The 25,446-nt window shown below is 41.5% G+C and overlaps 1 protein-coding gene across 1 annotated transcript in view; it reads right to left on the reverse strand.

The window, feature by feature from the left end:
- Positions 1 to 19,267, reverse strand: part of LOC139669589 (sucrase-isomaltase, intestinal-like) — a 36,441-nt gene extending 17,174 nt beyond the window's left edge. The window contains exons 1-10 of the mRNA XM_071550089.1: positions 19,186 to 19,267; positions 16,865 to 16,995; positions 16,413 to 16,538; positions 15,339 to 15,470; positions 9,401 to 9,514; positions 9,174 to 9,290; positions 9,007 to 9,091; positions 6,037 to 6,154; positions 2,883 to 3,051; positions 2,228 to 2,344 (exon numbers count right to left, since the gene is read on the reverse strand). Coding sequence (XP_071406190.1) covers positions 2,228 to 2,344; positions 2,883 to 3,051; positions 6,037 to 6,154; positions 9,007 to 9,091; positions 9,174 to 9,290; positions 9,401 to 9,514; positions 15,339 to 15,470; positions 16,413 to 16,538; positions 16,865 to 16,995; positions 19,186 to 19,267 — 1,191 coding nt within the window. The remainder of the gene's footprint in view (positions 1 to 2,227; positions 2,345 to 2,882; positions 3,052 to 6,036; positions 6,155 to 9,006; positions 9,092 to 9,173; positions 9,291 to 9,400; positions 9,515 to 15,338; positions 15,471 to 16,412; positions 16,539 to 16,864; positions 16,996 to 19,185) is intronic.
- Positions 19,268 to 25,446: the final 6,179 nt, after the last annotated feature.

Here is a 25,446-nt window from a genome sequence, read left to right on the forward strand (position 1 = left end):
GTATCTAGAAGTTAATTAAACGTGGAAATGCAAGCCCTCTGGGATAAAGAAGATAAAACACAGGAAAAAGGAAAGACTGATAATCTGCAAATCAAAGTCAAAAGCATAATTGGTCAGGTACATAAAGGCAAATCTATTTAAAAAGTAAACTCATGACCCTGCTGAAGCCAAGAGGAGTGATCAAAGTCACTGTGAGCAGTGGGGAAAACATTTCATCTGTTCAAAGAAACATGATTTCTCCTCCTGTGCCCACCATTCCAGGATGACAGGATACCCACACATCAGCAGTGCCCCGTGCCTTCTCCCTGCCAGCGATGCCCACCATCAAGAAGCCAGGTTAAACCAGTCTCTATATTCCTTGGCTGGTTTTGATCTTACTCCAAGGCAACCATGACTCTCCCCAGGATGGGATGCAGAGTGTGCAGCCCAGGGCAGTGCTGATACAGGGAACAGTTACATCTCCTTTAATTCCTCCTGTCCAACCTTCTCCAATGCTAAACAGACAGCTAACAAGTCACATGGCTCCCTTCCTCCTTCATGAAATTCTTCCATAGTAGTCAGTTTTCTCATTAAAATTGAAGACTATATGATGAATTCCAAGGATAATGAAACATAAAAGGAACAGAAGTAACAAAGCTTTTTATATTATCTAGTGCTTTTCAAACAAGAAAAGTATTAATTAAACTATTTGAAATCCCCATTGAATTAGGCAAAGTGGGTATTTAATATTTTAACAATAACTTAATGTTAATTAAACTCAATATTTAAGTAACATTTCACGATTATTATGTTTGCATCAGACTTAGTCACTAATAATATATCCTGCTGGCTCTGAGCTCCAGAGCATCTATCTATTATTTCAAAAAATGCACTATATTTTACCAGTGTTCTGACACTGTACAAATAATACTTAATTTCACAAAAAAAACCCTTTTTTTGACTTTTTAGGTGATGCTGAGTGAACCAAAATGCCTGTTTATTTCTTTCAGTGAACACAGTGTTTTAAATGGATTTAAGTAATCCAATAAAACCAAATGTATCTCTGAATTGCAGCTCCCATCATATAGACCCATTACACTCTTCCTGTGTATTAAATTATGCATGTGATTAATACCCACTCACGCAGGTCAGACCTCATTTGCATGCTTGAAGGGCCAAGCAACCATATATATATCTATAGATATATATATATATAGGTACCTCTAACTTCAGTGGAGAGGTAAATAAAAAACATTTAGCAACAGTGACAGCCAGCAGCTTCCAGACATTTGTTAGTCTATAAAGAATTATCTCGGCATGTCTCTGGGATCTACAGGTTAATTCCTGACCCTCTTACTGATAGTACTGTAGTTTATTATTCCTGCATTTGCCCGATTGCTGAATGTCCATCATACTTTCATGCAGAGACAAAGGTCTTCCTGGGGGTATAACTGTTGCAATATTTTGATGCTGCAACTTCAAAGAAGCTGAAGGTTAGCAAATAACCTGAGATCCAGCATTGCACAGATCAGTTTACAGAAGGAAAAAACCCCACCAAATATTTATTGAACTAGCAGAACCATTTCATCAGAGTATAAGATAAACACAGCTTACCTAAAAAGGCTGCAAGACGTTCAAACTTCATGAACAGAAACAACCTGATCCTTCTTTCTGTCTGCAACAAGTCTCTAAAGGACTTTATGATGTTGAAGCCAGGGCATGGGTCTGGACTGAGACTGCATTTTTTTGTCCATCTCATAGGCTCATTGGCCTTTTTGGTTTTGGTTGCCTCTTGGCTGATAATGCTGTTGCTTTTGGTGCCAGTCCACGGACTTCCCACATGTCAGTAACTTGCTCTTAACCAGCAAGGACAGTGTATAATGATCTCTCTCCCTTTCCTGAAACACTTATTATAATTACAGAAGTACCGAAGCAATTGAGGGAGTAGGAAAATACCCTGGCACTCACTGGCTCTTAAATAAAACCTGGGCTTTAGAAGGTAAAAGATGGAGCAGATTAATTTTACCAACAGTATGAGAAGACCAGCATTTCTATATGAACTTTACATGATGAATGGGAAAAATTTACACTTCACTGTGTAATTCCTGCCCTCAGTGCAGCACTCCTTCTCACCCACTGCTGCAGTTCACTCAAGAATGGCAGGTTAATTTCTGAGAAAGTAATACAAATCACTGTTCGACATAACTGTAATCATAGACTACAGCTTTATGTAACTTCGTTTACTTACAGCATTTCCCTCTGCATTGTGATTTCTGGAAAATGGATAGAAAGAGCCAAGTTGCATCCAGCGCAGACAGAGTTCATAGGTAGTGTTATAGTTAAACCCGCAGATATCAGCACCAATCTAAAGAAAAAATAAAATTCTAAGTGTTTATGATTTTGAATGAGGCCCAAAACTGAGAAACTACAGAAATTTGCTAATAAAAATAATTTACAGAAAGTAATAGCTATTTCTAATTACTTGATAAAAATACTTCACAATGATACAAATTCTTCTGTGACTGAGACTGTACTGGCTCCTAGAGCACTAAGATCACTGTGGAAGATCTGATTGTATTTCAATAACTCTACAGTTTCTCCATTGCAGCTTGCAAACCAGACATGTATGAAGGGACCTCAATCACAGAACATGATGATAATGTAATACAAAGAGTTCACTTCTGGATGGCATGTAGTGGCTCAGTTTGAGTCTTGCAGAGCTATGTTCGTTTCCCTTCAGCAGCCAAGACTGGTGACATTTAGCCTTTTCTAATCTGCAGCTCCTGACTCTGTGGAGGCTGGTACTCTTGCCACCTCAAGCACCTTGTTTCAGGAAACACTGGAGCTAATTTGAAGTGATATTGTGTATGGGCCAGCAACTGCCTGAAGGATGCCAGACTTACATAGGGAATGCCAAAGAGGTTGAATTCCAGGATTCCAATGATTGACCGGCGCAGGTCCTTCCACTGGGAGAAGTTGTCACCCAGCCAGTGACCCCCGTGCTTCCCACTGCCAACGAACGTGGACCGACTCAGGACAAATGCTCTCTTTCCAGTTGCCTGCTGGACAACACTGCAAAGAAATGCAACAAGGTCATTATAAACAGGAATAGTAACCAACTGATCATATGATCAACCTGAGCATTCAGACACCATTTTATCTCAAGGGGTGTCCCAAGTCACATGAAAATGTGCTGCAAAACTGCAAATAAAGGAAAGTTTTACTCACTGGCCCAAACAAAAACCCTAAAATCTATCTGATTCACAAAACAGTTTGTCTCAAGTATGTTTAGTCTTCCTAAAGAATAATTTGTGTTTAATTTATTCTCAGCAGCGTCTCAAACTGAAAAATTGAAACATCATTTCCTTTCTCTATATTTAATTTAGTGTCCTGTGGGTTCCTAAAAAACAGTACAATATGTATTTTTCTCAATATAGGATTTATTTAGAGATTTTTATTGGCAAATAAAGTTCTAATATCCTGGAATTAATGTTGTAATTAAAAGTAAACAAACAAACAAACAAAAAACCAACAAAACTCAAAATTATATCCAAACATCTCATAAAAAAGAAATAATCAATATAGAAAACAAACATAATCATTCAAAATGTCACCCCATCCTCTGGCTTCCTGTCATTGTTTGACATATGAATTAGTGGTGCAATGAATTTTTCCTTGCTTTTTGAAAATAATTTTACTGCATCACCAGAAAAATAAAGCAAGTGCATTACACCTTATTAACAAATCTATTACAAAATTCCTCAACATATTGTCATCTTTGTATGTAACTGTATATTGCAATATTACATACTGCAGGAACTCAAATTCAACTCTGCTTTAATGCCATTTGGGCAACATAATTTAGATTCTCTGGGAAATCCTAGCATGAAATATTAATCATGTTGTTCACCATCAACCTCCTTCTCCCTTTCCTTAATGACATTGATCAAGACTCTTTCATCCATATTCGTAATGGCCCAGGATTTGCTAAGGGGTCTGTAATGGCAAAAACTATGCAAGACTCAATGAGCTTTGTATAAAAGGCATTTTAGAGCTGTTTCATGGATGTCTTGAGTAAGAGTGCTCTTCCTCTGGCTGTCTTTGGCTCCATTTGCAAATACAGGTGCTAATGAGGACAATATCAGATCAACTCAACTATGATCCAGAGCTGCATAAACAATTTGCAACAAGTAATTTATTGAATAATTTCAGTCTTTCACGAACCATTGATGAACAGGTCCTAACGTTGTCAAATGTATTTGTTGATTTAAATTATTTACAGAATATCATGTGCAAATAACTCTTGGCATTAAGCTATGCACAAACTGATTGCTGCTAGTTTATGTATTCAAATTCAAATCATTTGACATGGGGCAGATGACACATTTCCTATTCTCTGTCTGCCTTAGAATAATTCTTAGAATTGTTTTTTATATGATTATGAAGTTGTCATTCATTTTCAGTGAATATCCTGCAATTGATGCTAGTTGCTAAATATTCCTGTCAGTAATTTAATTTAGTATATTATTTATGAAGAGCAAATGCAGAAAGGGTATAAAACAGCCTTGAAAAGAAATGTATGTGAGAAAACCAAATGAATATGTATGAAAAATATTTCACCAAAGTTTCCCAGCTTTGCAGAAAATCCAACTTCTGTATACGCTTTTGATGGTGTTCTCCAGCTTTGAAGGACTCTCTACCTTTGAGCAAAATATGTTGCTTTAGTCAGGAGTCCTGAAAGCAAGAGCTGCAGGAAGAGTGAAGGTTCACAGCCTTGGGGAGGCTGCCAGGAGCTGTGCAGCAGTAACTGTCCCAGTGGCATTAGTCTGGAATAGCACAGCTAGGACAGTGTGTGTGCTGAAGGGGCTGGGGCAGGTGTGCCTGCACATGGAGCTTTTCCTGCTGAATTCACAGCATTTGTCTCAGGCAATTGCCTTTGCTGGCAGAGAGCCTGAATAAAGCTCGAAAGAACAGCTCAAGATTAGAATGCAACCAAGACTGCATGCTTATGTGGACTTCAGTGTGCAGAGAACAAATCCTGGTGAAGAGACCAGTGGTGGGAGGATCCCTGCTGAGGTTGGGGCATAGGGGCCCAAAAACCATGCTAAGAGGTTCAAGGTTTGAGGGCTTTCTGCTCCATCTCTCAAAAGATGGACTGTGCTTCAGGCAGGCCCACAGAGCTGGTAAACCACTTCTGGTTTTACCAGTGCTTCCCTTCCCGCAGTCATGGCAAATAAAATACAAATGCATCAACTCAATAATTAGACACACTTAGCCATATCCTCTGGATGCTATCACAATCCAAGTGCTGGAAATGAGTGCTAAATGCTGAAGTTGGCCAGCACATAGACCCCTGCTTTGCATTTCCATTGTGGTATGAAATTTCCCTGTATTTTAGCTCAAGTCCTGCTGGAAAAGGCATGATTTGCCCATTTGATTTAATTCAACAAGTAGCTTTCCACTGTCATTCCAGCTTCACAGCAACAGTTTGCCTGCATAAGCAATTCTGAGTGCTTCCCAGCTGCAAAATGAGTTTTACAGTAGCTGACAGCAAATGTGCTGCAATGCAGCTCTGCCCTCCTGAACCAATCGAGCCCTGAGAAAAACTGCAAAACACTGCCTGCCAGGAACCACAGACAGCTCCAGAAGCAGCTGGGAGAGCTGCACGATTCGGGTTCTTCACCAACAGTGATAGAAACTCCCCTGCCACAATAATGAAGGGACAGAAAAATTCCCCTGGCATCACACAAGGCTTCTTCTGCTCATGGGATGCTTTAACAGAGGATAGGAACATCTTGCTCTAGATATACTAAAGCAGCAGTTGAAAAGTTAGGCCCTACACATATATCCTGGTTTAGCTAAGAAAAATAAAACTGGGAAAGATTCTGTTCCTCCTTCCAAAATTCTCTTTTCTTGAAGTGTCTTACTGAATGATGAGCAGTAAAATGAAACAATGTTTCTTATGAGGTACTAGTACAAATTTCCCAGGTAACATCGGCAGATTTTAAAATGCATTTCAATCATGTGAATCTGACTAGAAATAGTTAGAAAACTCACTTGAAAGTTGGTTCTGTCTGTGACCAGCCAAAGAGAGAGTGTGTGTTATAATGCTCTCCGAGGTAAGTCTTGGAGTCAGGACACAGTGTCTTTTGTGCCAGGGAACGATCCGAAATGCCTGAGAATGATACAAAACACTGTAAAATCATATACTTCATAATTCAAAGCTGTTCACATTTCTACACATTTAGGGGTGAAAACACGAAAGGATTTGGGAAGAGGAAAAGCTCAAGTGCTTGACGTGTGCTGATGTGAGATTAGCATGTAGCCATGAGCACCTGATTGCACACAGGCACATGTGTCCTCAGGGGGGAGGAGATGACTGTAATTCCTTTTAGGTTCTGTGTCCAGTAATTCAAAACATCTGTACAGGTATCATGTATTTAGTAAGTAATAGAAAGAAAAATTCTGCATTGCTGAATTAAGAATACACCTACAAATTATTTCACACAGTGACTAATTTTACTTAATAGCAAAAATGTTGCAGGAAAAAACCAAAACCAAACAAAAATTCAAACAGCCAGGGAACCTGGTTACGTGAAATCCTAAAACTTCAGTGTCCATATCACTCAGCTGCAGATGCAGGTGGGCAGCACAGTTCTGCCCCATCTCAGTCAAACTCACACCTAAGCTCAGCTCTGGCCTCTCTCTTACCCTGAGACACTTCAGACTAGAAGGCAGCAGGACTAGTGGCACTGCCCAAGAGCAGAGGTGTGCAGGGGAGGAAAAAGCAGGAGGGGCAGCAGCCTGCAAGCTGTAAATGGCTGTGGCCAGACAGGCTACACAGCAGGGAACCAGGACAGATTAGAGTGGGTATAGTCACACATGGATGGATTGATTATCCAGTAACTGTCTATTGGCAGGAGACAGGCAGTAGAGGTTGCAGTTTTGCCTTCAGTACTAGTCAGGATAGCCCTGATGTTGCTTCACAGCACCAGCTGATTCAAAGGTAAGCAAAATGAGGCACAAGTTGGCTACACAGATGCTGCCTGGTCTCCGATCTCATATTAAGGAGGTGCTGGGAAAGCCCACTCGGTGCAAAAGAATTTTCACCCTTTGCAGGTAACCACCATGAAAATACCACATGAGGTTCAGCAGGAACTGGGCAGGTCAGATGTTTGGTTTATACAATGTATTTATTTTCAGAGATGGAATTGAGAATGTTATAAAATTCTCTCAAAATAAAAAAGAAAGTAGATTTTAAAATATTCTTTTTTTGCTTGCTTAATTACGTGCATGCACTATTGTAAGTATTTCTCCATGAACAAGCAATTTCCCTGCCTAATTGCACTTCCCGTATGTTTGCAGTTCATTACCAAAATGTACACTTCTCTGTAGCTGAAACCCCATTGGCCTCTCTGCTCTGCTGTGCCACCACAGCTGGAATCCTTGTGTTTGGATATTTAGACACCAAGACTCCAGTGTGGCTGACCTACATCAGACCTGACTTAATTTATAGGCAATTTTCAAGTAACTTTGACTTATGTGTCTTTGAAGAAGACACTAAGGTTCTGAGGAAAGTCACACTTAATGTCCCAGTGGCACTTGATTATTAGCCCCATAAAACTAAGGTGGGATAGGAAAGAAAATGCTGCCACTCAGTTTCATTCTTCTTTCCTATTCTGACTATTTTGTATTCTGCCTCAGTAGTACTGATTATTTTACAATTGCAAATTAATCTTCAGTATAAAGTGTTTTATAGAAAATTGATTTGAAGGACATCCATTTTTAGAAGTTCAAACCATGATTATGTGTAATCATGGTTATAAAATTTAGATAAAGAGGTTGAAGGCTACATAGACAAAAAGCCCGAGGCACTGAGACTGTGACTTGCACAGATGAAATCACCTATATAACAGTGAGCCCCCAAAATTCTGTTAATCCCAGGAAGGTCCTGGTGTCTTGTTGGTCTAAGCAGCATCTCATACCTACACCAGTCAAGGACAGCTAAGAGCATGGACAGCGTTGGCATAAAGTGAAATAGAAAACCCTTAAACACTGGTTCAAAACAAAGGGATAAAAAATTTACAAACTCTTTATAATATTTTGTTGTACATCTGTTATGTTTATGTTTCTCTTATATTCAGAGTAAAAAGAACTGAGATTTAATAAAGAAAATGAAGAATCACAGAATATGCTGGCTTGAAAGGGACCCACAATCATTAAGTCCAATTCTTAGCCCTGCACAGGACCATTCCTAAGAGTCACACCATGTGCCTGAGAGTGTCATCCAAATGCTTCTTGAACTCTGTCAGGCTTGGTGCTGTGACCACTTCCCCGGGGAGCCTGTTCAGTGCCCAACCATGACAGCACAAAAGCCTGAAGGCAAAAAGGGAACATTTCCAATACTTCACTGTCAATTACTCATTTATGTATCAACTTCCTTCTGCATATTAACATTGCTCAGGCAGCTGGGCTTTCCTGGGGAAATGTTGGCTGGATTAACTGCCAGGACCACTGGCACTAATTGTAAGTACTCTTGGTTTCCTGGGGAAGAATGAGCATATCATTAACTCAGCTACTGGAACAGGTTTTCCCAATCCTTTAAGTCTGCCATAGGCTTGGACATTTTTAAACTTATTTTTAGGTCATTTCTAGTAATGCAGTGAAAATTTCTTTCCTATGAGAAATGAAATATATCAAATTAAGGCATCAAGGAGACCCCCTCATCCTTGTCATGGTTTGTGAAGAAGGCAGATAATGCCCATCTCTGAGATAGCAGTGGTGATGGTAAGGCAGAAGGGTTACTGCTTCCATAAATCTGTAGCTGAGCTACAGTATATAGGTATCTTGCCCCTTTTTTTTTATGCAGACCAGTTGTTCAGAGAACAGCAGGAAAGGTAATTTTTCTAGTCCTGTTACAAGGCAAACCCAGGGACAGAGGAAAGTGGTTGATTTTTGATATTCCATCAAAACTGAGCCACTGAAGTCTTGAACAGATGTGTAACTGAACAAGGAAATTTTACTTACTAGGAATGTAAGGAGGGTTATTGATTTCATTATCAGCACATCCAGGATACTGGCCTCTTAAGAAATTGGATGGTTCATTCATATCCTTTAATAAAGAGAGTAAGACACATGTTGAAAGCCTCATTTTCTATTTTTAAAGAAGGGAGGTCAGATATAATGAGACATACAATCCAGATCCCATCGTAGTCAAGGACATCCTTAAACTCCAGGCACAACTGGGTCCACCACTCCACTGTCCTGGGGTTGGTGTAATCAGGAAACACAGATTCTCCAGGAGGCCAGGCCTAAGAGCCAGAGGTGTAAATCCTGGTTATTTTCTCATTTCTGTTGCAGAGCTGCTTTATCATTTTAAAGCAGCACTATACCAAATTCATCAGAAAATTGAAAAACCCACCTTCCCAACAGCAGGAGTTACACCATCTGAGTTGTTCACCCAGACTCCCATTTCCTGGCCGAGATCATAAGGTCTGTACGTGCCTGGTTCCTCGTCCTTGGTTATGAAAGGGTCCTGAAAACAGCAATTACACTTCTGTTATGGAAATACCAGAGGTAACTATTACTCTTCTATTTGTATACTTTAGAAAAATGTGGATTATGATCTTAATACAGATTGCAAAAAGTATTGAAAGAAAACAGCATTGATTTAATAAGAGTTTAGAGCACATAATAATTTAGAAAGATAAGTTAAAGATATGTCACAAGTATCCCGAGTATAAGGCAAAAGCAATGTGAAATTATGAAATGCCCTCATGTTTACTTTTTATGAGACATTCTATGCTCAAATGAGTTTAGAGAGGCACTAGATTTCACATCCTCACACTGAGGTCTCTGCTTTGGTTGGATCCTACACTGGGCATTCTCTCACACAAACACCTCCCGGTTTCCTCCAAGGTAATCTGTATTCCAGCTGCCTCTGCATCAACAGCTCAGTGATGATATAACTAAGGCTTTTCATGGCACTGGATGCATCCAACCTCAAAAGTATCCCATTAGCTCTCCATTCAGAGCCAGTGTTGGACAAGGGTGTTTTATGTCAGTCTGACGCAGAGCAACCCAAATTCACATGTGCCTCTGCTCTCCCCTGCCATCATGACCACAGCATTTTAAACCCCACAGCTCATCCTGGCTGCCCCTTTCACTGCTTGGGGTGGTGACTACCTCCTATCAGTGTCAGTGGCACTGACACCAACAACTTCTGTGTCTCAGGACAGTCATCGGTAACCGCAAAGCTCATCACAAGGGAGCCTGATGAGCTCCTGGGGATCATGGAGGCCCCCCATGATGGTAAGTAATAAAGTTAGGAATACTTTGAGATGCCAGTGAATGAAGAGATGCTATTCAACTCTGATCAGCAGTCAGCTGCAACTAAAAGGAGGTAAGTGCACTTTGCAATATGTCCCTAATTGGGAGCAGCTATCTTCTTTTTGTGTAATTTAGAACAGATCAAGATTGCAGCCATTTTAGAAGGACGGAATTCTTTAGTTTTTTCTAAGAAAATGTTATTCCCTCAGGTTCTGCTTTAAGCAAAACCTTTCAGCTATGAAACACCCTAGAGAAAAACACCACTGAAACAATTCTTCCATTCACTTACAGCTTCTGCAATAATTTAAGTGGACTTTAATTAAGATGTGATAAAAATCTAAATAATACATTTCTTAGAAAACAAAAAATATCAGATTTCAAATGGTAAGTTTCTTTAAAAGCGTGTTTTAATGCTCATTTAAACACCTGAATCAATTGCCTGATTTACTTGTAAGCCCTCTGATAACCATAGCCCTGGTGAGGGAATTATATTCTTCCATGCCTCAAAAACAAAAGCTACAGCTAAATCCCTACCTTAAGAGCAAAATTCTGTTTTACTTTAACTGTCCAGCTCCAGTGTCACCCCTGTAAGGAGTATAAGTGTCCACTACATTTTGACCTTGTTTAATAGTTTAACTCTGGAAAAGAGAAAACTGTCCATCTGCAATAATGATCTTGTAATTGTGGGAAAGATGTCTCTCAAGGGACTTGAAGGCTAGAAGTCAGCTTAATTAGTTACTCCCACTACAAACTTCTGGTTTCTTTCTGCTGAAAGGTTATTCCAGCACATAAATCTAATACATTATGCAGCAAGTTTAGCATTGTTCCAAAGAAAGTAAAACCCCTCTGTGCATTCAAGGGTTGTTTGTGGGGGTGGAGGTTCATGGCTCTTGAATCTTCCCTAATTCATCTCTTTAGCAGCTCTTGGGGAGTAGGTGCTGGATATCCTTAATTCCAGCTGACTGTGCTTAAAGATCTGGGAGCACTTATCCAGTCTGATGCACTTCCACCTATGGCCACAAACATGTATTTTGAGGCACATCCACAAAAACTTGTCTCTGGAAATTTTAGCCTCTACAGCTCACAGAGCTTGACTTTAGAATGTTAAAGCTATCAAGCTTTGAGTCATGAGCGTGTTGCTATTGACTTTTAAGTATTTTGTCACTTGTCCTTTCTAGCTGTTTCTATTTTTAGTGATTTAATAGAAGGTATACAAGGTTTTTCATTAAAGCTCCTCTTCAATAATAATGATTATAATTTTTCATTGTAGTCATTGTTACTTTTAGAACTTCTTGTTTCTAAAGAATATATTTGTTCTGACACAGCTGAAGCATGCACATTATTTAGAACAATTGTGATGACCAAGTACTGACAATCTTAGTCAAAATTTCCCTTAAATGGAGGTGGCCTCCAGAAGAGGTCAGGGAAGGGAAGTGCTGAAGGGCTGCACTTAGAGGCTCCAGTAATGGAGGCACGCTACTATCAAGGTGACCACAGTCACGGAGGGCTCCCAGCATTGGGGAACGGACCTCCTGATTGTGAGGCATCAGCCACCCCAGTAATTGTGGCCCAACTGTGTTCAGGGTCCCATCCTCAGACAGGGTTAAGGCTGCTGGCTGTCAGGATCTGCTCTTTGCTTCTGACCATGACAGTCTGAGATGAGGAAGACTGTACCCATCTCCCCAGATCCATTCAGTAGAGGTTTTACATGACACTAAGTGGCTTCAGTCAGAGCCCATTGCCTGAAATCATCATGAGGAAGGCTACAATCTGCTATACTTAGGGAACTCACTCATTACTGTCACTGCCTAAAGGGAATCTAAATAGAAAATTGTTCTTTCAGTATCAAACTGGATTACATTTACCTTGATTGCAACTAACTTGGCTTTGCTATCACTTGGGAAATGAGACCTTTCATACTGCTCCAGCTCCTGACTCTACTTATGGGAATGCTTTGCATCCCTAAAGAATGGTAACAGACAGAGTTTGACAGGATGTCAGCAACTGTAGCAAAGTGAAAATAGAAAATTTCAGTACTGGTGTAACCTATACTTTGCATTAACTTTTAAATAATGAAGGACAAACTGGCTCAGCTTTTGTTCTTTCTTCACAAGCTCAGCTGAAGAACTAGAGTAGAAGACAGTCCTTAGTTATAGGTTAGTGGAAGGAGGAAAGAAGGGTTTCCTATCTGGATCCCCATTAGCTCCCTGCAGCAAATAGGAGTTGTTATATTCCTTGCATCTGTCTAACAGCTGAATTTATGTAGCAACACCTCCCTGCCCTGCTATAGAATGCACCATCTGACAAACTGAAAGGGCTTTAAATATGTTGTTGAAGTTAAACTCACAAGTAAGAAGATAGCATAGCTCACCCACCAAATCACAACTGCTTGCCTGTACGTTCTTACCCAGTAGCAAGTGCAAAACAATTGGACACATCCTGACATTGATGAAAAAGAGTAGACTACCAAGTATTGACTGAAGGGTAAGACTGCATGAGAAGAGCTACTCCAGGTTCCTGGTATTTTGCTTATATATTAATGTTTTGCAAACTTTTTTGAGATAAACCAGTAAATAGGCAGGTGGTATTTAATGTCACATCTCTAAGAGATTAGATAATTTTTAGAGCAATATAGAGGATACAAGGAGACTAAACTGCCTCGCAGTTAGAAAGAGCACTTAGTCCTGACAGCACAAGTGCTCACTTACTGTTTGTTTATTTACAATGATGCATCCAGTTAATTTGGGTTATTTTTGTCTTAAAGTTGCTCTCCATCACAAAGACTTACTAATCTCTTACTGCTTAAACTCTGAGCCTTGGATCTCCACTGATGAAATTCACTGCTGCGCCCTCATGATTTGCAGTTACAGAAGAAATGGGACCTTCAGGGAAATGTATCTTTAAGGACAAATTGCTGTTAAACAGCGCTCACTGCACAGGCTGCTATTTCCATTACCAATATGTAATTGATCATTTGGGCTGTGTGGGTTTGTTTGAGATTCCTAACAGCAAATGGAATTACAATACAGCAAAGTGAAGACTAAGCAAATAACAAATACAGTGAAGGTACTTTTAAAGAAACTATGCAAAAACTCCCAGTTAAAAAGAAAACATCCCTATAGCTATCTGTGGTGCTGACTAGTCCATCCTCAGTCATATGCTAAACTTTACAACAAATTGTAGAGGAAAAAATAAGGACAGAGAGGCACTTCTGCCTTAATCTATCTATTTGACAAGATAATGTGAATTTTTGATGAGGAAACTGCACTAGTTCCCACTTATATTGACTCCAGATACATCAGTACAAGTGAAAAAGGAACTGTACCACAATTTAGGACTCTGCTGTTCAGTCTCTCTCCCTACAAGCCTTTGACAGGACCCCCAAGATAATGTAAGGCATGTGACCTTTATTTTAAAAGACTGAATCAACTTAGGGCCAAACACTAGTGGCCTGTTCATTATGATTCAGTTGAATTAACATGCCTCCTTACAAATGTGAGCCACTAACACAATGTAGGTAAATGTGATGCAGAGCTTTGTCATAGGAGACAATTTTTAGGAGAAAGAAGGAAATACTTTTGCTATTCTCAAAAAACTGTGGAGGCATCATCAGGACCACTGGGAAATCAAGTTATCTGCTACACAGGCAAATGCATTCAAACTCGGAACATGTGGGGGGAGAGCTACTATAAGGAGATCTGAAGACCTCACCCAATAAAAAGAGCATAAAACACTTCAGTTTGTTTAGCCCAGCAAAAAAAAAAAAAGGCTGAGGGAGAAATATGATTGTTCGAATCAGTGTATCAAGAAAGAAAATAGAAGGGTGAGAGACTGCCAGTTTGAGGTAAATAAGAATAATTGTACCCAAATGAAAGGTGTAAACTGACCATTTAGGCAGAAAAGAGATGACTACAACCACAGCAAAATGTCCTGAGAGGGACTCTGTGGGACTGTCTCCTACTCCTTCCCCTGTGGCTGTGGGTCAGCTCAGCCTGAGCCATCCCCAATGTGTCTGTCAGACCTGTCCACAGCAACACCTGGGGAGGCACCCTGGCCACAGCAGCCACTCTCTGCTCAGCTCACCCTGCAGACAGGCAGCCTTACCCTAATGTCTACCTTAAATCTGTCCTGCTGCAATTTAAAGTGCTTTTCTTCTTATTGTCTCCCAAGTGGTTATGGAGAACAAATTGCATCCTGCACCAGGGAGTGAAGTCTTCTTGGTGCTGCACTGCTGAGGGACCCTGAAGAGCAAGATCTTGTGAATCTATCAAGGGATTTTATTTAATTTCCTATTTTATTTAAATCTTTACTAACATTTCAATTTAATTGGTCTCCAATTTCCTTGCCACCATTGGTGCTCACTCAGCTATTTTGACAGAGAGTCATTTTGGCACAAGGACATATATGGGGATGTGCTGGAGCCAAACAGCAAATTTTGGTGGATAAATTAACTGGGGAAGATGGAAAGCTCCAATTTTCACTTCTGTCCAAATTAATTCATTTGTCCACATGTCAGTTTTGGTTAGAGGTTCAACATACATTTTCCACAATTTTTCATGCAAATAAGCATCTCTTACATTAATTTAGGAAAAAAAGTAAGTACAAGGCAACATGAATTGTAGTTACTAGCATCCAGAGTGATTAGGAAGAGATTTTTTTCCCCCTATTCAGCTATTTTTTTATGTCTTAAATTCATTTATCCATTTTCAGGGAAATAATTGTATGAGGGCAATCCTGTGTCAACTCAGCCCTGAGCAGAGACAAAATTTCTCATAACTGAGTGGGAAAAAGTGACAGAGGATTAATGTTTTGGTATAGAGATGCAGCTGGTACACAGATATCTGATAAATGCAACACTTTTAAATACAAAATCTGTGAGAAATTGTTCTTGAGCTTTTCTCAACAAATGACAAAAACTGGAAAATCTGTTACACTAGTGTACATGTGTCAGCACCTAAGTACTGCCGTGAAGACTACACTGTGAATAGTTCTTATAAGTGGAGAAATAATTAGTAACATTGTTAATTTACCAGAATCACAACATTGTGCATTCCTTTCTTCTTCAGCTCCTGCAGGTACTCTGGCAGACCGGCAAAATTCACTTTGTCATAGGTAAAGTCCAGGCGACGTTCCATGTAGTCAATGTCAAAATGTTGGACATCCTAAATATTTTTAGAGTAAATATTACATGAACATTTCATCCCATTCTGGAGTTCTCAGCACAGAGAAGACATGGATATGTGGAAGCAAGTCCAGAGGAGGGCCACAAAACTGATGAGGCCACTTGAGACGAGAAGGCTCCCAGGAGACCTTATTGCAGCTTTTCAGTACTTAAAGGGGGCTTATAAGAAAGACAGGGTCAGACTTTTTATGTAGGACCTGTTCTCCTGATAGGAGAAGGGGTGATGATTTTAAACTACAAGAGGATGGATTCAGACTAGATATAACACAGGAATTTTTTACTATGAGTGTGGTAAAACACTGGATCAGGTTGCCCAGAGTGATGGTAGATATCCCATACCTGCAAACATTCAGTGTTATTTGGATAGGATTCTGAGCAATCTGATGTAGTTGAACATATCCCTGCTCACTGCAGGATAGGTAGACTATATGGTCTTTAATGGAAGTATTTGATACAGAAATTAGAACGTATGCAACTCTACTTCTAAAAGGCAACTATAGTAAGAAATGAAACTTAAGATATTGGCCATAACAATTGTAGTTCTATAAACATGCATGGTAGCAATGGACAAAATGGAAACATAGAAGTCCTAATTTAGGAACTGTTTTCCAGTGATCTGCATCAGCAGTCCCATTACATATTTTTTTAAATGCTAGCACCACATACTACATTACAGCAAATCCATGCCAGAATCATCTGCTATGCGGCCAAGAGCAGCACTTAAACTTCACATTAAAAGCCCACTTTAAATGTTCTTTTAAGCATTTTGAAGATATTACAAGGAAAACAACCACACAAGATTATGAGCATCCTTTTATTCTAAAATTCTTTTTGTACAATAATTATTTTCCCTCTATTACAATTTTCTTCACCTCACTTCAGATTGTAAAATTAGCATAAGCAGTGAAAAACTCATACTTACATATGGGATATTATAGTGGTGCATGCGATCGACAGTCTGCTTGACAACATCAAGGCTGCCATAACCCCAGCGGGAGAGCTGAAATCCCAGAGACCAGTAGGGTGGCATGTGGGGGCGTCCAATGGCCTACAGAGGGAATGAGGAACAGGGAAATGCATGAGGCAAGATAAGAAGTTATTCTGAAACACCAGGAGAGGCTTCCAGATCATTTAAGCTGCAAAGATCAGGGCACAGGCATTACACACCCATTAAATCCTTTCTCTGAGTGGCTCCCAGTACAGTATGCCTGGCACAAAAAAAGTGCCTCTCCTACTGGATCCTTGCCCTTCCCAGACGATCCAAGCAATACCCACACAGAGCATCACTTCTAAGAACACCCCAGTGGAAGACACAGCCTATGAGGGTTTTGCTGAAGTCTAAGCCTCTGCAGAGTAGTGTGTGCCTTCACTTACAGGGCACATGCCAGTAGAAATCCTATGTGGAGCCTCATGCCACCTGACTCCCTCCAAGTCCACAAACCCCTTGGTCAACAGCAGGCACAGCAAAGGCAGCTTACACAGCAATGTAAGCTTTGCAAATTTCCCTAGTCACATACAGCTGAACTAACTCATCAAGAGTCTGATGTTTATTTGAGTTCTCTGAAGTTTTAATTTTGTTTACACACCAGCCTGATGAAACTCAGTTACTTATGGCTGACTGCTCTTACTGCTGGCCCACAGCCTTGTGATGCCAGGCACTGACAACCCTCTTCAAGGTCAGAGTTACTGTTTGGTCCTGAAATTCTCAACTGAAACATAAGGTAATGAGTTAAATATGATTTTATAAATATTTGATTTCCACTGTCTGAATGTAATCCATCTGTAAATAGCATGAGGAAACTCAATTGAGCGCACTGGGAAGCAAGGCATCCTGCTCTGCTTCCCCCGGTGAGAGCTGCTGTGGTAACCTGGAATGAGCAGCAGTCAACCATGACATGTCTGTTCTACAAATAAACCAAAATCTGACATTGCCTCATTAGTACACACTAGTGTTTACTGGGGGCCATCTCTTGAAATCTGAACTTCAGTTAAATTGCATGAAACTGACCTTTGGTTTGTATTTCTAACACCTTCACAGGCAATACATGAAAATCAAGCAACTAGTGAGCAGCCATGACTTATTAATCAGTTGCAGCTATTGTCCCCCTTTGGCTAAATAACAGTTCCTCCCTTATTTCCTTGTGGATCTCCATAGTTAGGTAATTATACTAAGAAATGAAAAGCAAAAAAAATCTGTGTATTGGCAGTCAAAACTCATCTACTTTAAGCAAATAAAACAAGGCACTTCTGGCAATCTGTATCTATTGCATTGTTAAGCTCTCTGGAGACACATTGCATGAAGGCACATCTTCCTCTGGGATTTTCTCCAGGAAGAGTCTGGCCCAGGAAAGCAATGTTGAACTTGAAATTGCTCTAAAATACATCACAGATGCTAGAGCTGGTGGGATGTACAAAGTGCACCAGACAAACACAGATGTGGTAGAGAGGCAGAGAAAAGCTGAGAATGTTTTAATTCACCTGAGCTGGGGAACACACAGGATAAATTGCTTCCAAGAAAGGCTTGAGAAAGCACAGTCAAGCACTAAACATTGCAGTGTGCTTTGGCTTGTTGGGATTCTAGTGTCTCACCTAAGAAAAAACAGGAGGCCAGAACAACCAGTGAGGTTAATGCTTTGAGTCTCTTCAGGAGGGATGCTCAGGCTGATCAGCACATCTGTCCCATACACCTGCTACTTGCCCCCTACCACCAGACTTAACTCTCTGCACCCTCCTGAACTCCTACTTCTCCTCCAGTTCAGCTGGAGTCTGGGTTCTGCAGAGAAAGCAAATGCAGCTATAAGCAGCATGTCCTGCCACAGCAGCACCCAGCCTTCACTTCATGCTGCTGTGTCCTTGCTAGGAGAGATCCTGGACAAAGTTGGCCCCTACCATGTAGGGGCAGGCTGATGGGCAGAGACACACCATTGTTACCCTGGTGCTTTCTCATCTACTTGCATGTGTCAATAGTTTTTCCCATAAGTTTTGTGTGGACACACCTGATCATTCAGACCATCTTTCAAGATCTTCTGGGATTTTCCCTGGTGAGCTGAGTGGAGAATGATGGCTTAGGATAATCTCCCAGACATCCTGTGCCAGCACCAAGGTGTCCAACAACCCATGGCAAGCCTCAGGGAAAGAAGTCTGGTTCCCTCTCACATCCACACTCACCATGTTAAGGATAAATTCATCTGAGCAGGCAGCAAAGTTTGTTTCAGACCAGCAAAGGCTGCAAGATGAGCTCTGTGAACCCCATCACTTTGTGGACCTAAAGCAGATGCATATTTTGCCCTTGCTTTTTCTACTGTAGCCAGAGAGTGACCCCTACAAACAAGGTTAAAAAGAGAGGCCAAAACAAAGAAATCCCTAACAAAATAAAATGCTTTGTGCACAGGCTTCCTGCCTTGGACAAGAGGAAGGGGGGAAGTGAGCTGATAAATATTAATCCTGTGGCTAAAGGCAGAGCCCTGTGCCCTGGCAGGATGTCTGAGTGGCATCTGCAGCCTGTCCCCAGACAGGCTGGGAAATGGGAAAGTGGTGACCAGCCTGGGCAGAGGCAGTGGGAACAGCTGGGCAGCCCTGCCCTGAGTTCTGTGATACCTCAGGTCACTCGTGATGGGGGAGGCCACTCAGGGACATCACCAATACAGTGTAGGCAGACAGTTGGATGGAGATTTGCTTCTTCCCTCATCTCCTACCAAACACCCAGGTGGACACCAGCAGGGCTGGAGGTGGAGCTGTGGCCACCAGAGTGCCATCAGAATCCTCCACAAAGGGCATGGCCCCAGCACAGGGTCTTGCTGAGGCTCAGCTGCTCCCGGTCATGGGATGGTGCTGTGTCACTGTGGACCGCAGAGCAAGATGGAATTTTGTGACAGTATCAGTTGAGGAGTTTGGGATTACAGCTGAACAAACAGAAAAGTATCCACCTTGCAAGTAGGAGACTAAGTTTTTAAAGCAATTAGTTCTCCAGGTTCACCAGGCTAGTGCATCTATGGTGAGTTTAATTGAAACCAGCAGAACATTTGAAGAGGAAGGATGAAAACAGGGCAGCTGGGAAAACAAATGTTCTTTTTTCTAATTATGCTGTGGACTCTCTCTAATGGATCCCCCTGAAGCTTCCTGATAAAGTAACTGACATATGGTACCTACTCACAGATGGATCAGCAGAGGCAGGAATGTAATTTTGCAAACCTGAAAACTCAATCTGGATTTGATATATATTTAGGATCTAGTTAATTCATATAGCTTGCATTCTGCATACAAATGATCATAAAGTGCAGCAGGCAGAGAAAGCCTGCTTGCAAAATGGCCAGTTCTACTCCCATAGAATCAGAAAAGGTAAATGGGGTATGGCAAGAGAACTGAAGAAGGAAAATACAAAAACTGCAAACATATGGGTTATCTAAACTGATAAAAAAAGCAAAAATATAGTAGTGCAGAAGCATTAAAAAAAAGTTCCTATTTTCTGTTCCAGAATTCCTCCTCCACTTGCTTTTTAAATAACCCCTGGTGTTGTTTAATAAATTCACTGCTAGTTTTTTCATGTTTACATAATTTGGCATTGTGTGTGTGATTATGTATACTTTTTCACTTTTTTCAGATGCACCTGAGAGCTGATGTATCTAGAAGGTACCCTGGGAGTGTTTTGCAGTAAGAATGAGGTTCAGTGCAAACATGTATATCTAACAGCTAAAATCTGTGTCTAGGGAGCAGGTGATGTGTATTCTCTTTCTCTGTGTTGGGTTGTTGAACAAATAACATTATTAATATGAGCATCAATGACATGAACTAGGTTATAAATTCTATGGAGTAAGTCGAGATCCTATTCCGTTAACATTATGACCAAAGACTTTGATGAGAGAGACGTGGCTACAGAGTTATGCCTATATATCAGAGAGGCTGGAGAGAGGCAGCTACTCTTTCCCATGCTAACAAAGGAGCTGAGATGTCCAGCAATACAGACAGAGGGGCTCAACATGAAAGATTGCTAATCTTGCACCCTAAGTAGACATACAAAATGACTCTTGAAGTTTGATATTTGCTTAAACTCCCTTTCTTCAAATAAGAGTTGTGGGAGGAAACTATAAAAACCCAAGTGGGTTATACTCTGGATTTAGACACAGAAATTACACATTTTGATAGTCACAGGATGGCTAAATTTCACAGATGCTTCTATGCCCCAGCTCATCTCCTATGGCTAAGTGAAGCAGGGGAGTGCTGTGGTCACCTAGTCAGGCAGAAGTCTCTGCACCAAAGCTGAGCTTTCTCTTATGAGAGGAAGAAGAAAGGCTCTGCAGCTGCTGAACGATTCAAAAGATGCTCACAACCTCAAGAATCTAAAAGTTTTAAGGATTTTCAATGCCACAACCTTCAAGCCTTTTTCTTTGCTGCACAAAGCTCTTATGAGCTGCTTATTCTTTCTTGGGGGACCCATGAATTCATCTGCAAGACTCTCACTGAATCATTTGTGATAAACTCCAGGCACAAGCAGGTCCCCCATGTTATCTCTCAAATAGGAGACTGTACTAGAGACCTCCTGAGGTCCCTTACACCCATAACTAGCCTACGCTTCTGTAAGGGAGAAGCAAATCAGTAATTATCTCTCAAAATGGCTGGCATTAAAAGACACTCCAAAGACACACAGAGAGGCTGGTGGCCCTGGCAGGGCAGCTGCAATCAACCCGGATGACCACACAGGGAGCCCTGCTCTTGGCACAGCCTGGGCCCAGCAGTTCTGGGCAAGAGTCCATGTTCCACCTCTGTGTGCTGGTGGCAACCTGGAGAGGTGCATGGAGAAACCTCGAGATTCAATAAAGAGCTCTGTTACAAAGCTGTTCCAGCTCACTGATCTGGAGGGAGCCCACAGGAAAGCACAGAGCAGAACTAAGCTCCTAAACCTCTCACAGAAACAAGCATGAGGGCCAGAGGGGTTCCTCAGATATTGAAGTGGCACTGAAGGCAACAGCGCAAAACTTTTGAGAAAGGTGTGGAGCACTTTGCTCCAGACACAACTCCCTTACTCTCAACAGCTGTGCACCAAACGGCCACCCTGCCCACCTACCATTGGGGCCATCCTGGAGAGATACAATGGGTGGTCCCTGCAAAAAGCTGTGATTTGGGGCAGATGCTTGCACAGGTGGGAGGCAGGTGTCATTGCCCTGGGAAGCTCATTGCAGCAGTGCAAAGGGTCCCCAGCAGCCAGGAGCTCCCAAAACACCAGTTCCCAGAGGAGCCCCATGCAAACAGCTGAGAAAGCTGAGGCATGTGGCTGAGGGGTGCCTTGCAGACATTGGTTATGATGCCAAAGGGGTTTTTCCTTTCCACCCCTTGTCCTTCCCTGTGGCATGACAATGACTGCACAGGAAAGTCCTCTCAGTGTGACAGGAAATACAATTGAAAATTAAAGTCTTTTCTCTCTCCTTACCTTCCCACATCTCTTGTACATAAAAGCTAAATCATTACCCTAGAGACTAATACTATGGTAATTGTAATTGAAACCTTGGGATTTCAGGATGTTTACTGAAGAAGTTATTATTTCACTGTGAAATTAGTAACATGCATTCTTCAGGATTCCCTAGAGAGCTGAGCACAAGCTCAAAGAACACAGAACAGGGGATTTTTTTGTCCTGCATGTGACATGTCTCATTAGGAGACACCCACTGCTCTCCTTTACCTTGTTTTCTTTGCTCCAGCTCCGTTTCCAGAGACAGGGGTGGAAAGTGAGCTGCCACTACCCATCAGCTGGGGAGTGAGAACTCTCATTTTATTTTCAGCTGCTGACCACCTGCTAAGCCACAGAAATGCTGCCTTCAAAAACCAGCAAAAGACTTTGAAAAGAAACAGAGATGACGCTAATCTCCATTGCACTGCTGCACTAACTCCCCTGAAATAGGGATCAAAGCTGCAGCCCAGGGAAGAGTTGCTTTACTTTGTTTTAGCCTTTCTTTTTTTTTTTTGACTTTTTACCCATGTGTAAGTTAAAAACCCAACTTACTTGCTGGTCTGTGGCACTGGGATCAGAGGTGGTGTGTGCTAGTTTTGACTGGGATAGCTTTAATTTTCTTCACAGTAGCTGGTACTGGGCTGTGTTTTGGATTTGAGCTGAAAATAGTGATGATAATTCAGGGATATTTTTGATTTTGCTGAGCAGGGCTTACACAGAGTCCAGTATTTTTCTGCCCCTCACACCAACCCACCAGTGAGGATGCTGGGCATGCAAAAGTTTTTGGGAGGGGACACAGTGGGGACAGCTAACTCCAACTGACCCAAGGGATATTCCAAACCAAACAGCATCATACTCAGCATAGAAAGCTGGGGGAAGAAGCAGGGAGAATGAGAACATTTGGAGTGATGGTATTTGTCTTTCCCCATAACAGTTATGTGTTCAGCCATTTCCCCATTTCCTGGGGATGACTGAACACCTGCCTGCCCATGGGAAGTGATAAATTAATTCCTTGCTTTGCCTTGCTTGTGTGCACGGCTTTTGCTTTACCCATTAAACTGTCTTCATCTCAACCCACGAATTTTCTCACTTTTACCCTTCCAATTCTTTCCCCCATCCCACTGAGGGGGAGTGAGCGAGAAGCTGAGTTGCTGGCCAGGGTTAAACCATGACAGGTGACTGGTGGGGACGGTGCAGAGGAAGCAGAAAACCTCCAACCAACAGAACCGTTGCTCCCACTCTGGGAGGCACCAACCTGAACCTCTGCTTGGAAAAGTCCACCACCCTGGGGAGGCTCCAGCCTTCCCAAAACAGCAGCATGAGCAAGTCTAATACCTTCCATCACCAAACCAGAACCCAGCAAATCTTTCCTTCTCAACTGAATCCTCTTTTTCTCTCAGTCTGAACCATAATATTTCTCTTCCCACTTCAGGCACTTTAAAAGAAGGCAAGCGTGCAATATGGAGGCTTTAAAAAGCCAGGAAAGACACAATACTTGCTGAAAATCAGAGCTCAAACCCCTCTGAGGGGTGGTGCAGGTGAAGGCACGGTGCATGCACATCTCACTGTGAGCTCTGAGTGCCTGGCTCTGGGATGCTCTACCACAGACTGTTCGGCACTTCCAGTTGCAGCCCAGTCCTCAGGGTTTGCACACACGACCCTCCCATTCTCACAGTAACATGTGCCTGCTCAGCTTTGCTCCACAGTCTTTAGGTTTGACACTGATTTCTTTGTGTACAGAGGCTGGGTCTGAGGCGGCAATTTTCTGGCAAAGGAAGAGTTAATGCATCACCTTGCATTTGGTGATGAAGAAAAACATGTTACCTGCTACTTTTTTTCTGCACAGTCCTCATTAGATAAGAATTGCAGGTACACTTCCAAAACAGCTATTTGCAAGTGTGCTCTCAGTTCTCTCAAAAACATTGGGCAATTGCAAAGAAAGTGGCTACAGTCTGTGAGACAGCAGTAAATATATTGTTTCACATCTATGTTCCCCAATGCAATTACATAGGTTTTCATTAGTAAAAAACAGGCTGATGGCTCCAAAATCAACAGGCAATTCCACAGGCAAATAAAGGCTTGAAACCTTTAAAGTCCATCCAACATCTCTGAAATCCAGCAGATGTAAAGTTCGCAAACATTCCCATCTGTGCTCTGTCTAGTTTATTTTCTGAATCCACAGTGTCAAACACTGTTATGATCATATAGTGAAGACTGTGAAAACATGACAGCCCAGAGAAGAGTAAGCTTGGACAGACTTCTTTTCTAACCACTGTGTCCCTTTAATGCACTCCTGCACCCCATTCTGAAATACTGCAGGACAGGCTGGAGATGTGCCCTGAACTCCCAGCCAGCCTGTGACACCCGGACTGCTCACAGATGCTTCAGCATATGCCAGTTTTCCCACGGATCAGAAGCTACGGCTTTGTACGAACAGATCAGCACAAAGCTCTGCCTGCACTACGTGCTGATACTACCAGATACTGATGGGACTTTGTTACAAGGCACTGCCCTGTGTGCCATATGCACTTTTCTACTAACCTCAGTGTATTGCTGAATTACATTTTCAGGGGTCGGTCCCAGGAAGAGATAGAAGTCGAGGATCCCTCCAATAGTGCGGAAAGTCAAAGATGGGTTTGGAGACAGAGTAACATCTTAAAGGTAAAAAAAATAGGTTCTCCGTTGGTACAGGGACCCCTCCAGAAAACAGATTTTATCCCTTCTCCAAAAAATCATATGGTCTTTACTAAGTTTTAATCAGACTTGTACTAACTTTATATTTTATATTAATTTTTGATTTTAGCTTGTAGTCAAGTTAGTCGATTATCTTAACCATACACAGCTTTAGACAAAGAGGAATTTAACCAAAATGAACCAAGAACCTTGTTTATATTAGAGGGTTAGCAGTAAGACGTAAATCAGAAAACCTGTCTAGATTAGAGGCCTGAAAGTGTAATATTATTTAGTTAAAAGGAAATATAGAGCTACAGAGATAAGAGCAGCACATTAGAGCTGTTAAGAGTCACCCAAAATATACTGCTTAACTTTGGAGAGGGGTTTTCAGTTGTAACTAAGTATATAACCCTGGAAACACAAAAGTCTCATTGAACATGTCTTTGGCGGGGTTACCCTCCATGTTCCCAGTGCGGTATAAATGGAAGGATTTTGTCCTATTCTATTGGATTTGATTGTTTCTTAATTCACAGTACAAGCCAGCTCTGCTGTATACATGGGAATGGGTCAAGAGTGCATCAGGGGGGTTAAGACTTGACATTAGGAAGCGTTTCTTTACCAAGAGGGTGATCAAAAACTGGGAAAGGCTTCCTAGAGATGTGGTTGATGCTCCAAGACTGTCAATATTTAAGAGGCTCTCAGACTGGCACTGTGTGGCAATAAATCACAGAAACCCACATAGAGTGGATTGCATAGATTCATTTGTCTCAGTTCCATTTATGTAAAAAGGATCAACAAGCTTGTGTTTAGGGTGCCTCTATGCTATTTTAATCTTCTTATT

Source organism: Pithys albifrons, chromosome 3 (genome assembly GCF_047495875.1).
Source record: "Pithys albifrons albifrons isolate INPA30051 chromosome 3, PitAlb_v1, whole genome shotgun sequence".
Lineage (NCBI taxonomy): Eukaryota > Metazoa > Chordata > Aves > Passeriformes > Thamnophilidae > Pithys > Pithys albifrons.